Source organism: Pangasianodon hypophthalmus, chromosome 28 (assembly GCF_027358585.1).
Source record: "Pangasianodon hypophthalmus isolate fPanHyp1 chromosome 28, fPanHyp1.pri, whole genome shotgun sequence".
Taxonomy (NCBI): domain Eukaryota; kingdom Metazoa; phylum Chordata; class Actinopteri; order Siluriformes; family Pangasiidae; genus Pangasianodon; species Pangasianodon hypophthalmus.
Genome location: NC_069737.1, coordinates 2,855,831 through 2,871,367, shown reverse-complemented (window position 1 = coordinate 2,871,367; position 15,537 = coordinate 2,855,831). Strand labels below are relative to the sequence as shown.

At 37.2% G+C, this 15,537-nt stretch overlaps 1 protein-coding gene across 2 annotated transcripts; it reads left to right on the top strand.

Annotated features, from left to right (window-relative positions):
• The first annotated feature begins 6,511 nt into the window (after positions 1-6,511).
• On the top strand, positions 6,512-15,506 carry LOC113545790 (stonin-1). Of its 2 annotated transcripts, none has more exons than XM_026945394.3 (4): positions 6,512-6,744; positions 10,977-12,899; positions 14,651-14,850; positions 14,974-15,506. In XM_026945394.3, exons 2-4 carry the CDS (start codon positions 11,063-11,065, stop codon positions 15,037-15,039), a joined length of 2,103 nt encoding a protein of 700 aa, XP_026801195.2. In that variant the 5' UTR covers positions 6,512-6,744; positions 10,977-11,062; the 3' UTR covers positions 15,040-15,506. The 2 variants fall into 2 exon arrangements, with proteins under 2 accessions (XP_026801195.2, XP_026801193.2); XM_026945392.3 differs by having other exon boundaries at positions 6,515-6,744; positions 14,648-14,850.
• The last annotated feature ends 31 nt before the right edge of the window (positions 15,507-15,537 follow it).

The following is a 15,537-nucleotide window of genomic DNA, read 5'->3' as shown; positions in this document are numbered from 1 at the left end:
GCATTCTGGTGTGCCAGTTACAGTTAGAAACTGCAATGGTGGAAAATTCATCGTTTGCTGTCATTTCTGGAATTGTAACGTATTGTGGCATGAGCGACGTGACTGTAGGTAAGACGTGTCGTTATTCGGCTCGTGCTTGGTTGGAAAATGCCAGATCTGTCTCCAATTACTCTTTGAAACTCAGTTAAAGAGATCAACTAAAACTGCACTGGACAAGCGAAAGCGACTGATGATCCAGGTTCCTGTGGTCCCTAAACACACGTTCAAGCTGCATGAGCCAAATCGTCAAACAAGGCATCATCTCCATCAATCTGTATATGTGGCTTTTATATGATTTTTACTTTACTTTTTAAATTTCATCTCTCACCTCCACTGTTCTGCACCTTGTTGTGATCACAGAAATCAGTAATTACTCTCTCTCTTTCTTATGACTGATAGTAACTGGGATGTTAAGCTCTTACTGTTTTAACCACTAAGGGTTCCTTCCTTATGCATGGTCACATCTTCATGCACAAACAAAACTTGTGCAAACACAATGAAGTTAAACCTTTCTACACAGAGAAAATGCTATATACGGTAAACGTTAATTAATCAAACAAAGTCAAAAGTTGCGCTGTGACAACCCTTTGCTTTAAAGAAAAAAAAAAAGAAAAAAAAGAAAGACATATGCCTAATCATGCAGTTTGACGTCATGAGATGAGAACTTTTTTCACGAGTAAAATATGTTATCTCAAGAAAGCAACTTCATGAGATCACAAGAAAAATAAATTATCTCAAAAAAACTCATTTTTGTTATTGCAAGAAAACAACTTTTGTTATCACGAGATAATGAAAAAAAGTTATCTCAAGAAAACAACTGGTCCTGACAACATACCTGGCCAAGTGCTCAGGGAACGTGCTGATCGGCTTGCAGACGTCATCACAGACATCTTCAACATCTCCCTGAGCCAAGCAGTCGTCCGCGCGCGCTTCAAGACGACCACCATCAACCCTGTGCCGAAGAAATCGTCCGCGTCCTGCCTGAATGACTCCCGGCCGGTTGCACTCACACTGTCATCATGAAGTGCTTCGTGATGTTAGTCATGAAACACGGAAAGAGCAGTCTTCCCAACACACTGGACCCATTTCAGTACATCGACTGTCCCAACCAGACACCTTCCTCTGACTCACCTGGAAATAATGAACAACTGTGAAAGGATGCTGTTCACAAACTTCAGTTCAACATTCAACACAATCTTCCCACAGCAACTTCTGTGTGAAATCTGTGTACTAAACATGCTTTTATTAAAATATAGTGGGTCCAGTGGTCTTATTTAATTCTGAAATAATTCTGAAACCTACCTTTGAGTTATTCACACCTAAGCACAGAGGACAATCCCCTCCACACCTCCACACCAAAGGAGTCACTCTGTCTGTCACCTGGACCAAATTCAGAATAATCTTCTGCTGGATAAATTTAAAACACGAGCAAACAGCTTTTGTGGAAAACAAAGATAACACACACACACACACACACACACACACACACCCCAAAAGAAATCGGAAATAGTTTTTAGCCATTTATTTCCCTTTTACATCTTTTTTAATTTCAATTTTTTTAATTTCTAAGCAATTTACAGACATTTTGAGTTGGTACTCTTATTCGAAAGCCAAAATGGCCAAGAAAACACTCACAAAACTCTTTAAAAGGTAAAGCTTACAGAGAACTGAAAGTACAAAATGACAACTAAACGGCAGAAGAAAAGGAATTTCTCTAGCTATTATAAAAAATATTATTTAACAGTGTACCAGCAGGTGAAAAAGCCAAAACCTGGAGATAAATGACGGAAATGGTGTATTAGGTGTGAATTAAGTGAGGTGAAAAGAAATTGGTGAAATTGACGTGAAAATGGATTAGAAAAAAAGATCTACCCATGTGATCACGGACCCCGAGCACGTCACACAGGGAAACTGCTTTTAAAAATTGCTTTAAGTGTCATGGCTAGAAGTCTCTCGCACATCAACATGTCACTTATCTCTTTCTGAAATGTGTCAGTAGCAAGAAATCCCAGCACAGAAAAGAACTTAGACATGCACATGACTGGCACAACTATGTTTCATCAGCTGAATGAATACTGGCTCTAAAGTGTCGTACAACATTAAAAGAAGTCGCCATGGCACATTGGAACCAAATCATAAAAAAATCGTCACCCATCCTCCTTTTAAATGATGGCATTTCTTTTGTCATATTTGATTAACTAGTCTTATTTTTCTTTATTTATGGATTTGTGTTGGCTTGCTTTCTTTTTTCATACTTAATATTTCTATAATGCTGTTAATATGAAACGACTGGGTTTCAAAATTTTCACTGAATTTGTGTCAAATCAAAATAAATAAGCTATTTAAACTTAACGGCGTAATCTGCTGCATAATTTCAAGAATAGAAGATTATTTCAGGATATGGAAAAAAAGGAGAAAACAAGGAAAGATTTATGTAAATGCAAATTAATTTTAATCTACTGGTAGATTTAAAAAAAAAATACATATATATGGTTAACTCATTTCCTTTGGGATGCCTGATTTAATGACATCAATGATGTTTTTCCATGTTCCAAATTAATTTGTAGTAGTGTTTTGTGCTTTAATACATATTTGAAAAATATTATTCAACAGTATTTTATTTTATTTGAATTGACTAAGATTGATTGTTTAAAATTATACATTTATGAGGATGTTAAAACCTCAAAACAATTCTCTGTTGCTACTTTTCTTTCTCTGTGTCCTATAAGGAAAATAAACGACTGTTAAACAAACTCAGGTTTAATCTGTTTCTCATACAAATGAATGAGCTGTTACTATAGCAACGATAACCTATTAGAAAGAGCACATTAATATAAACCTGTGATTAGCTGCACTACTGTCAGAGCTGCTGTTAAAGAAAATAAATCAACACCTTCTAATATATATATATATATATATATATATATATATATATATATATATATATATATATATATATATATATATATACACACACACATATATATATATATATATATATATATATATATATATATATATATATATACAGTCAGGTCCATAAATATTGGGACAGTGACACAGTTTTGGTAATTCTGCCTCTGTACACCACCACAGTGGATTTGAAATGAAGCAAGACTTTCAGCTTTAATTCAACGGCTTCAAGAAAAATATTGCATTAACCGTTTAGGAATTACAGCCATTTTTTACAGAGTCCCTCCATTTTCACAGGCTCAAAAGTAATGGGACAATTGACTGATAAGCAGTTTCATGGTCAGCTGTGGCCTGTTTCCTCCTTATATCATGATAAATTAAGGAGATAAAAGGTCTGGAGTTGATTCCAAGTGTTGAATTTGCATTTGGTAGCTGTTCATGGGAACTCTCAATATGCCGTCCAAAGAGGTGTTGATGCAAGTGAAGGAGGCCATCATTAGGCTGAAAAACCAAAACAGACCTATCAGAGAGATAGCAGAAACTTTAGGAGGGCCAAATCAACAATTTGGTACATTCTTAAAAAGAAGGAATGCACTGGCGAGCTCAGCAGCACCAAAAGGCCTGGGAGACCACAGAAAACAACTAAAGTGGATGATTGCAGAATTCTTTTCTTATTGAAGAACAACCCCTTCACAACATCTAGCCAAGTCAGGAACACTCTGGAGGAGGTAGGCCTATCATTGTCAAAGTCTACAATCAAGAGCCACCTTCATGAATGTAAATACAGACGGTTTACCTCAAGATGCAAACCACTGGTAACACTCAAGAACACAAAGGCCAGATTAGACTTTGCTAAAAAACCTCTAAAAAAAGCCTGACCAGTTTTGATGCAAGATTAACTTGTACCAGAATGATGGGAAGAGAAAAGTATGGAGAAGGAAAGAAAGGGCTCATGATCCAAAGCATACCACATCATCCGTCAAACATGGTGGAGGCAGTGTTATGGCATGGGCATGTTTGGCTGCCAATGGAACTGGGTCACTGGGGTTTATTGATAATGTGACTGTTGATAGAAGTAGCAGGATGAATTCTGAAGTGTACAGAGCTATACTTTCTGCTCAGATTCAGTCAAATGCTGCAAAACTGATAGGACAGCGCTTCACAGTACAGATGGATAACAACCCAAAACATACTGTGAAAGCAGCCCAAGAGCTTGGAAATTAAATGTTCTTAAATGGCTGAGTCAGTCACCTGACCTCAACCCAACTGAGCTGCTTTTCACTTACTGAAGACAAATCTGAAGGCAGAAAGACCCACAAACAAGCAGCAACTGAAGATGGCTGCAGTAAAGACCTGGCAAAGCATCTCAAGGGAGGAAACTCAGCATTTGGTGATGTCCATGGGGTCCAGACTTCAGGTAGTCAATGACTGCAAAGGATTTACCTCCAAGTAATAAAAATAATCCTAATATTTATGATTATATTAGTTTGTCCCATTACTTCTGAGCCTGTGAAAATGGAGTAACTGTAAAAAATGGCTGTAATTCCTAAACGGTTAATGCAATATTTTTGTTAAACCCCTTGAATTAAAGCTGAAAGTCTACGCTTCACATCTTGACTGCTTCATTTCAAATCCACTGTGGTGGTGTACAGAGGCAAAATTACCAAAACTGTGTCACTGTCCCAATATTTATGGACCTGACTGTATATATATATATATATATATATATATATATATATATATATATATATATATATATATATATATATATATATTAAATCACAATTTTCTGTCTTATTAGACTTAGATTATTGGCGTGTTGCCATACTAGTTCCTGCTGTTATAGAAAAATCAACATCCTTATGATCAATTAGGATGCAAGAATTTAATACAATATTGTATTTATACAGTAAAATATAAAAGTTCGTCAGGAAGAAATTACTTGCTTGCAAATGGCAGGGGCAGGAAATTTTTTAGAAAAGATACAGTAAATTTTTATTCATGCTATCATATGACATTTTATCCATTCATTGTATTTAAGATGCTGTGTTAATTTCTGTTACGTTGTGAGCTCAAATCCCAGGTCTGGTAGACCTTTAACCTTTAATCTTCTAAAATATTGACTAAGATTGATCTAGGCTTGCTTGCTTATCATCTTGTTGCTTAATATTTAATGAAAGTTATCAGGTCTTTAGAATGCATTTTCTGTCTTTTCTGTTGGACCAAACTTTTGCATATTATGCCCAGCTCATGGTCAGGTGTCAAATGACTAGTGCAACTTCCACAAACTTGTGTGGTTCAGTGAGTAATACTTCCTGGCCATGCACTACTGTCAGAGCTGCTGTTATAGAAAATAAATCAACACCTTCTGACCAATCAGAGTTCAGAATTTAATTTTAAATTTGTTAGTGGCTTCTGCCAACAACTTAGCAATGTTAGTTCCATTTCGCAGATTTGGGAGAAATAAGATTTATCCTTTTTTTTTTGTCTTATTAACTTAAAGAGAGTGAAAAAAAAAAAAAAAGGTTTATTGCTGCTTTAAGGCAGTGACAACAGGAACCAACTTGTTTCGCGGATGTTCTACAACATTAAATGTAACTATAAACAGATAAAAAGTATGACATGTTTTTTAATAAATAAAAAACTGCAATTATTGGCAAACTCCTGTTCTATAAGAGGAATAAAACACAAGAAAAACACGGCTCTTGACGGAACGACTGGGAATAATGTAAGTGATAACAGGAAAAAACTTTTTTCTAGAAGTTCCATAACATTAAATGTTACTCTAAATGGATAATAATGCATACATGTTGTGCTGTAATTAACAAAAAAATTGTAACCATTGGCAAATGTGCTGTTATAGGAAAATAATCAACTTTATGGTAAGGTATGGTATGGTAACAGTTACTCCGCTTCATCACACCACCCCGGTGTGGATTATTTTCCTATAACTGCACATCTTGAGGTTCCAATCCTTATATATACACATATATATATATATATATATATATATATATATATATATATATATATATATATATATATCTCCCACTAACTAATGATCAGATACAGTCATAAGGGTCATCAGCTGTCATGTACAGATGTAGTAGCTGCTGCATAAAACCAAATTTGAACACAGAAATTTTTCCCTTCAGTGTGTGAGGGGGATTTAAATAAATAAATAAATAAATAAATAAAAACAATCTGCTGCCACCTAGTAGTCAAAATGCACATTTTTAGCAGCATTTATATTCTTCATTCAACTGTTCATTTTTGTACACTTCTGAATTTTGTTTCTAAGGAGCTTGGGTTAAAATAGGAACCTAGGTATTCATGTTGGAAACTTTTAACCAAAGTAAAAATGTTGATGAAAGAAGTTAAAAAAACAAACAAACTCAGAACTTGAAGATCTCATACTGAGTGTGAAGACTGATATCAGGGTGCAGATTTCCTTTAAGACTGATTTCCTTTCCCTGTCATGTGGTTTAGGGTTTGGAATCGACTCCTGGATTCGGATTCGGATTCAGAGTCGACTCCGGAGTCGACTCCGGGATTTGGGGAATCGAACAGTCCCTGTGTGTTGTTTTCATGGCTCTCTTCCCGGCAGAGATGGTTTACATTAGGCGGGTTTGAGCTTTCCTTTTCGGTGTGTTACAGCAGGAGGAGGTGGAAGAGGGTGGGAAGGATCCAGAAAGACTTATTCTAATCTCTGGCATTAGAATCATTTTTCTTTTTTAGGAATTTGCTCATTGAAAAGTGATGACCTGATGTGGGACACATTGGACACATTGTGTAAGTATTTACTCAAGTGTACAGAGACATGTTTGTAACTTTAAAACTTCACTTGGGACACATCAATGTGCTTTGTTTTCATCTGCAGAAGAGCTTTAACGTGCTGTTTGTAGGTTAAACAAGCGAATGATGCTGTTTTATTGAATAAAAACAGAAAGAAAAGCTTGCATTAGTGTTAGTGCCTGCGTAGGAGTTGAGAGAGTTGAGAGATGTTACACACTTTTCTTTTGCCAAAATATTACAAACAGATTTCGATTAAGGTTTTAAAATCATGATGCCTGCTTCATAAGAAGAAGCCAATCGATCTGCATTTGGGATTTTTAACTAAACAAACCAACTAGTGTTTTTTTTTTTGTTTTTTTTTTTTCTCTCCTTCATTTCTTTGTGACAACTGATGCAGAAGCCCAAGCTTACATGATGTAGCCCAGTTTGGGTTGCCAGATTTCCCATAATCATCCTTTTGAAGATTCAGTACTAAACTGTAAATTTTGTAGTATGAATGCATTGAAATTGATTATTTTTTGTTGCCTTTTATAAGATTTATGAAGCTAAAATTCAGTGTAGCGAAATATAAAATTACTAAGAGACTTTACAATGTAGGTAAAACAATATGTTTTATTTATTTATTTATTTATTTATTTATTTGGATAAAAAAAGAAATGCCTGCAAGATTATGTAAGGTATTAAATTCTCAGAGTTGGGCTCTTATAGGAAAATAATCAACGACAGCGTGGTGTTGTGAAGCAGAGTTACTGTTACCACACTGAAGTGTTTAATTCCTCTTATACCACAAGTTGTATTTAATTAAAGAACGACATGCTGTACGTTTTATCCGTTTATAGTTACTTTTGTTGTTGTCGCATGTCCAAGAATCAAGTTAGTTCCTGTTCTAACTTACGTTATAGCAGCTATAAATAGTCATTCTCTCACGAGCCTCTCTTTTTTTTCCTTTCTGGAAGCTTGTCATGTTACCAAGAAACCACAAAGCGTAAAATTCCTCTGTCCTGAAGACGTCTGAAGTTACAGCTTTACCTCTGACTGTTACAAAGTGCTGACACCATAAATGTTAAATAAACAGCTCCTTACAGAAAAGTTTTAAAAATCTGTTTATGTGGAACGTCCGCCACACAAGTCCCTGTGAATGAGCTGTTACTATACAAATTATTAATAAAAACCTGTGAATTGCAGTGTAACTGCTGTTATAGAAAATTAATCAACACCTTTTGACCAGTCACTGTGGTGAAAGGCTGATTTAATGCACTTTAAATAAAACCTCTTTAGTCATTGCGTATGTGAGTGAAAATGGACTTTTCCATGCCCTTACTAAATAATTGGATCGATACCCCTCCCTGCAGTCTAACCACATCTATTTTGGAGCTCGTCCCGGAGTGTGTGGATGAAACTGGTGATTACTCTCGGCTTTATCTGGATGCTCAGATGATAGTTTCAGTGTTCATGCGTGACTTCAGAGAATGAAGTTAAATTTTATACCCTGCCATTATCTGGACGCAGATCCACCCTCTGCATCTCTTTAAGTCCTTATTTGAAGTCATGCTCATTGTAGCTTGAGACAGAGATAGTTATTATACGCAGGTCTGCTTTGGTTTCGAGTTAAAGGTAAAGTTAGGTTATATTAGTGTTTTTGCTTGTCTAGAATAGAACAGGATTGTTACTCTGGACATATAATCATCTCTTAGTGTCTGATGAATGTATAAACAATAATATACAAGTAGAGCAGTATCAGTCAGCTGAAAGTTAAAACACGTTGTGTTGTGCTGTTACAGGAAAACAGGAAAATAATCAACGATGGGTTGATATGATGAAGCGGAGTTACTGTTACCACTCCACAGCTGATTATTCTACTATAACAGTACATGCTAAAGTGTTTTATTCCTCTTACAACACAGCTGTTTGCCAACACTAACAATTTTTTATAAATTAAAGAATAAGAAGTCATACGTTTTATCCATTTATAGTTACATTTAATGGTGTGAAACGTCTACAAAACAAGTTAGTTCCTGTTCTCACTTGCATTATAACAGCTATAAACAGTCATTCCCTCAAATCCCTCCCTTTTTTCTCTCTTCTGTTTCCTTCTGACTGTTACAAAAATAACTTAAAATAATGCATTCTTACAGAAAACGTCAACATATTACCAAATTATCCTCTTTTTTTTTTAAATCACAATTTTCTGTCTTATTAGACTTAGATTATTGGCATGTTGCCATACTAGTTCCTGCTGTTATAGAAAAATCAACATCCTTATGATCAATTAGGATGCAAGAATTTAATACAATATTGTATTTATACAGTAAAATATAAAAGTTCGTTAGGAAGAAATTACTTGCTTGCAAATCGAAGGGGCAGGACATTTTTTTAGAAAAGATACAGTAAATTTTTATTCATGCTATCATATGACATTTTATCCATTCATTGTATTTAAGATGCTGTGTTAATTTCTGTTACGTTGTGAGCTCAAATCCCAGGTCTGGTAGACCTTTAACCCTCAGATGCTTTAATCTTCTAAAATATTGACTAAGATTGATCTAGGCTTGCTTGCTTATCATCTTGTTGCTTAATATTTAATGAAAGTTATCAGGTCTTTAGAATGCATTTTCTGTCTTTTCTGTTGGACCAAACTTTTGCATATTATGCCCAGCTCATGGTCAGGTGTCAAATGACTAGTGCAACTTCCACAAACTTGTGTGGTTCAGTGAGTAATACTTCCTGGCCATGAGATGGTGAGCAGCGTCATGTGAGCTTCATGCATTGTTTGTCAAAGAAGTATACAGTTAGCAATCAGCAATCAGTTATTTTATGATGAAGTATTTCAGAGTAGCTGTAGGTTTATATGTAATGGCGTCAGGCTTTGAAAATAAGACATTTTTAGCAACATTAACCTGACACTTAAGCATGGAAGCATGGAAAAAAAAGAAGGAAGTGACACTGACTAATCAAGAAAAGACGATATGAAAAGTGAGAAATTATGACTAAGATCAGTGTGTAAAGTCTTAAGATTACAGTGACGGCGTTTAGCGCGTGGATTTGTTGGAGCATTGTGGGATGGTATTTCCTTCGTCCATGCCGAGCGTCCCAGAGGAATGTCAGGAATGCGTCTCGGAGCCTCCGACGATTCTGTAACCTCTCATTTCTCTGCCCACTCACAGCGTTCCGTGCCGCAGTGGCCTGCTGATGCTGCTCGTGTCAGCTTTATGTTTATAGCTTGCTTAGTTTTTTCCAGCAGAGAAGGAATGATCCAGCACTTCTTTTTTTTTTTTTACGAGCTTTTCTGTCTAATGCGGCTAGCAATGTATTTACAGACTTGTTTATTAAAATAACTGCAGTAGAAAGTCGGACTGTTGAATGTGATATGTTCATAGTCTCTTAAATACTAATACGTTACTATGTACCTAGCATTAATATATAGTATATATCTAGATTGTTTGTTGCTCCAATGCAGACATACTAATTGTTACATTTAAGCTGTAAACAGGCCATTTTAGTCTTAGTCTTTTGATAAATTATTATTGTCTACTACAGATGGACAGATCTACAGTTACAAAGAGGTATAAAGGTTTTTGAGTACGCTAGGCCTGACGTATTCCTACACCATGACCATCTGAACCAAGCTGTTATATTTAACCATCTAAATCACATGTGGAAGTCAAATCATGCAATTCAGAGACAAAATTGGCCCAAAGTGTGACACATTTCCTCTCTCTCCTTTCCCAGCTGTTACAAAGACTGCTCAAAAGATTTGTAACCCAGATGTTTCCACTTGGATGTATTTAGGTTGAGCCGTAGCTAGTAAAGAAGCCAAAGACGCTGAATGCTTGTTCCATGTCGCTGAGTAATTAAAACTGCAGTCATGTGAGAAACTTGGCATATGACTGTATCTAGCTGCATATTTGGCAGATGGTCAGTTTTTCATCCAGACACACGTGCGATTCTGTAATGTCTGTATACAGTGCAGGCCTGGTCGCTTATTCTTCCTTCCCATGCAGACGGCCATGTTTAAACAATCACCCTTTAAAATGTCTATTTGTAAAACCAGCGCTTCAACACTAGGAATGTTTCTTTGTAGAGTTTGCAATCATGTGGTAAAATTTGCATTACACTTTTCTGAAGGCAGTTACAAATCTGGTCCAGTAAATTTCCCATTTTATGAAACATTTTATGTTTTGCATATTTTTAGAAGATTTGTGAATATTTCTACTCTTGTTTTTATACAGATGACCCCAAATGTTGGGTTTGATTGAAGCACACCAGGAAAAAACTCTGAAAAGGCAGATTAATTTCACACAAATTGACCAACACAATGTGCTCAATGAACCATCCAGCTAACTGGGTTACATTCGAAGATGAAGGCACCCCCCAGTCCTCACCACAGAAAAGCCTGCAGTCTCCTTCATCAAGTTCTGGGTCAATACCTCGACCAAATGGCTTGAAATTGGTGCTGCCTCCTTTGGGCAGTTCAGCAAGGAGGTTGTCCAATCCACTGGAATCTCCCCAAATGCACTTTAGCTTCAATGGGAGCTCATGTGTGCCCAGCAACACTCCGATGTGCACTCCAGTAAGGGAAACCCCAACCGGTCCGTCTCCCTTTAACTGCGACTCTCTCAGACCACCTCATGTCTTTAGGAGTTTCTCCAACACTTCGACGAATATCTCTTCTCCTGAGAGACGGTCGTCTTCTGAGGCATCCACTTCCTTCCCAGCGTTCCAAGATGATCCGGGTCAGGTTAACCTATTTCTGGGTGAAAACAAGCATAAGAGAGATTCTGGAAGTTCCTCGTCAGACTCCGAGCCTGGCACAAGCTTGCCTCGCTTCTTTATCCGGACCAAGGATGGTTACGAACCACCCCGGGACCAACTTCAAAACTCCTACTCGTACATCTGCCATAAGCTAGAGCGGTTAAAGGCAAAGGAGGACCAAGACCAAGAGAGAGAGGAAGGAGATTCGGATATAAGCAAACTAAAGGATATTGATGCAGGAAGAGGTTCTTCTTCCTTTGTTCCACAGGGACTGTTCCTCAGCCAGAGGAGGCACGGCTGGCCATTAATGCTGAGGATCCCAGAGAAAAAGAACCGTATGTCATCCCGCCAGTGGGGCCCTATATACCTACAGTTGCTCCCAGGAGCCGTGCTCCAAATGTATTATGAAAAAGGCTTGGAGAAACCGTTCAAAGAGTTCCAGCTGAGTTCCAGTTGCTCTCTTTCAGGCCCAAAGCTGGAAAGCTATGGCGAGCCACGAAAAATTGCGACTTTGAAGATCGAACATGTGTCATATGTGGAACGAAAGCGCTACCACCCTAAACCCGAGGTGACACATGAAGCTGAAGTGGAGCAGCTGCTGAAGTTTGGCACAACAGAGTTCAGAGACATGGAGGACTTGCTGGTGTCTCTTGAGGAGGAGCTGATGAGATTACCAGGTCCCCTCAAGCAACAAAAACATTACGAGGAGCAAGAGTTGTCCTTGCAGATTGCAGACCATATCTGGATGCGAGTAGATAAGGATGGAGCCACGCTGGAACGTGCGGCCATCACACGGCTCCACTGCCTGGCCTTCATAAATGGTGCAGCTGAATGTTTCCTGGCGTTGAATGACCTTGGACTTCTGAGAAAAGACTCTAATTATGGCTCTGAAGAGGATGAAGTGTGGATGGAGATCGCTGACTACCAGTTTCACAAGTGTGTGAGAGAGGCTGAATTCGAAGACACTAGGTTGATTAAGTTCTCGCCACCGGATGCCTGCAGGGTTGAACTCGGGCGCTACAAGACGGTATCGCTGAACTGTGGAGAGTTGCCTTTCTCAGTGAAGGCTACGGTCACCGTTCAAGGTGCCTACCTGGAGCTACAAGCCTTTCTCAATATGCAGTCATCCTTCCCCTCACTGGGAGCACATACAGAAACGCTTTGTGAAAACGTGCTAATCCAGGTACCGCTGCCTGGGGATTGGGTCAAAGTGCCTCGCACCATCTCGCTGCTCTGGCAGAAATCTATCAAGGCCCGCATGAACAGAAATGCCTGCCTGGGCTCAGTAAACGTCACAGATTCTCATCCTGTCATGCAAGTGACTGTTGGTACTGTCAAGTATGAGAATGTGTACGGAGCCATTGTTTGGAGGATTGACAAGCTTCCCGCTAAGAACATGGGTAAGGAAAGAATCTGCTTTCGGTACTTGGAATAAATTAAAACACGTTCCTAAAATATCTAGAAATTTCTACTGCCACAAGACCCTTAGTATTAAATCAGTTCAGTCATGCCAAAACCTCACAGTTTCACAACTGTTTCAAACCCCACTGTTTTGTAAAATAATTCTTAACTCGATTCTTATTTTGATGAATATATCAAGCCAGTGCTAGACAACCTGGCTTTGCTAATATCTTAGCTGGTAGCCCATGATAAATAACACAGGATGGTGAAATATTCATTTTTCACAAAATATCAGACCAAAATTACCTCACCAATGCAATAAATAGGACTATACTAATCAATATTAAAGTCCATTTGTACAACTCATACAGCAGAGATGTATTTATAAATCTTTTGTATAGTTTATTATATTTCCAGGGCTTGGATGGACATCTAGAAAAGCTTTGGTAGCAACAGTGCTGTGCTATTGGCATCATGCTAATGCTTTTTCCTCATGAGCCTGTGTTAGATACAGATTTCTGACACTGTACTAATTGTTCAAACTGGTCAAGTAAACAAAATAGTCAGAATATATATATATATATATATATATATATATATATATATATATATATATATATATATATATATATATACACACAGTTGAGGTCAAAAGTTTACATACCCCTTTCAGAATCTGCAAAATGTTTATTATTTTACCAAAATAAGAGGGATCATACAAAATGCATGTTATTGTTTATTTAGTGCTGACCTGAATAAGATATTTCACATAGTTGCATATGAGTCCCTCGGTTGTCCTCAGTGTGAAAAGATGGATCTCAAAATCATACAGTCATTGTTGGAAAGGGTTCAAATACACAAAAAATGCTGGAAAACCAAAGAATTTGTGGGACCTGAAGGATTTTTCTGAAGAACAGCAGGCAGTTTAACTGCTCAGGACAAACAAGGGACTCATGAACAACTATCAGTAAACAGAAAAACACAGCTGTGGATCATTCAGGTAACAACACAGTATTAAGAATCAAGGGGATGTAAACTTTTGAACGGGGTCATTTTTATAAATTCAACTATTATTTTCTCTTGTGAACTATATGTAAACATCTTTTATGTGAAATATCTTATTCAGGTCAGCACTAAATAAACAATAACATGCATTTTGTATGATCCTCTTATTTTGGTAAAATAATAAACATTTTGCAGATTCTGAAAGGGGGATGTAAACTTTTGACCTCAACTGTATATAGGCCATGATATTGGTTTCAGTAGGAAAATGCAATTAACATTAGACATAGAATTATGTTTTATAAATTAATGGCATAGTAGAGCTAAATTTGATGACTCAGAAACCAAAGTGATTAAAACTTTTGCATTCAAGGGACACTGTAAACATTGTGTCAGTCACAGTTAAGCAGGCGATGTCATTGCATATATTTATCACAGGAACAAACATCACTTTTTGTTCATCAGGACAGTGGTTGCTTTGGTTAAGGTTCTGTCCTATTGACCAGGATTTGGGGATTTTAAATGAAGAGCCTTGAGCAAGGTCGTTAGCTCCCTGTGTACTTGAAAGTTGCTTCGTACAAAAGGTTCTGCCAAAGGAATAAAAGTAAACGGAGATGGAGTGATGGGAGACTAGTGGGCGTGAGGTCTCAGAGTTCTGTGTGTTGTTTGCTCCCTCTGGTGGTATAATGTGCTAACTTCCTATATTTTCTAATTTCCTATATTTACTTTGTTCACTCACGTACAGCAGTAGACCATCCCCATTGCTTCTCCTGTAAGCTGGAGCTGGCGTCGGACCAAGAGATCCCGACTGACTGGTTCCCGTTCATCACCATGGAGTGTGAGGTGGCAGATACGGTTGCTTCTCAAACCAGGGTGAAGTCTTTGGGAACAGAAAGTGACATTCAGCCTCAGAAACACATCAGCTATAGGGCTTTCTATCATTGCCAGGTAAAATCTGAGATAAGCTAAATCAATCTATCAGTTTATATAAACTGAAGAATAATAAATGTGGCACGTCATGTTATTGTTAAATTTGTATATGACTGATTTTCTCTTTCTTTCTGCTTTTAGGTGGAAATCGAAAAAAAGCTAATTGAGGCAGAATCACAGAAAACATCAAGCTGTGCAACACAGTGATCCAAAATGTGGATTCATGTTTCAGAAGAAGAAAAAAAAAAAAAGACTTACATACTCGCACTAATGAATAATCTGCATGCACTTACAACAGACACATGAAATGTTCTTAGTCTTTACTCTGGTCTTTTTTTTTTTTCCCCAGGTTAAGATCAGCACACATAGCTCAACAATATAAAACAAACAAAAACAATATATGGATTTATATTAACCATTAAATTAATTACTACAATTTGTAATGCTCTGCCAGTGCAATGACCGTTAAAAACCTGTCCAGTATTTGCACTTTAGCCTATTATACATTGCAAGATTTCAGAGGGATAAGATGCATATTAAGCCCTATTATTACATACAGAGCACTATTCACATTTAAGATTATTTAACAATGTGGGTTATTAAATTACATGTGTATGTGATGTAAGCAATGAATAACAATTTCCTGTAAAATAAAACTGGCTAAGTATATGCTATCTCCTGAGGTTTGTGACATTCCCCAAGAGT

Coding starts and splice junctions, on each gene's coding strand:
- LOC113545790 (XM_026945392.3), top strand. CDS start 11,063: ATGTGCTCAATGAACCATCCAGCTAACTGGGTTACATTCGAAGATGAA. Junction 12,900..14,647: donor GCTTCCCGCTAAGAACATGG/GTAAGGAAAGAA, acceptor ACTCACGTACAG/CAGTAGACCATCCCCATTGC. Junction 14,851..14,973: donor GGGCTTTCTATCATTGCCAG/GTAAAATCTGAG, acceptor TTCTGCTTTTAG/GTGGAAATCGAAAAAAAGCT.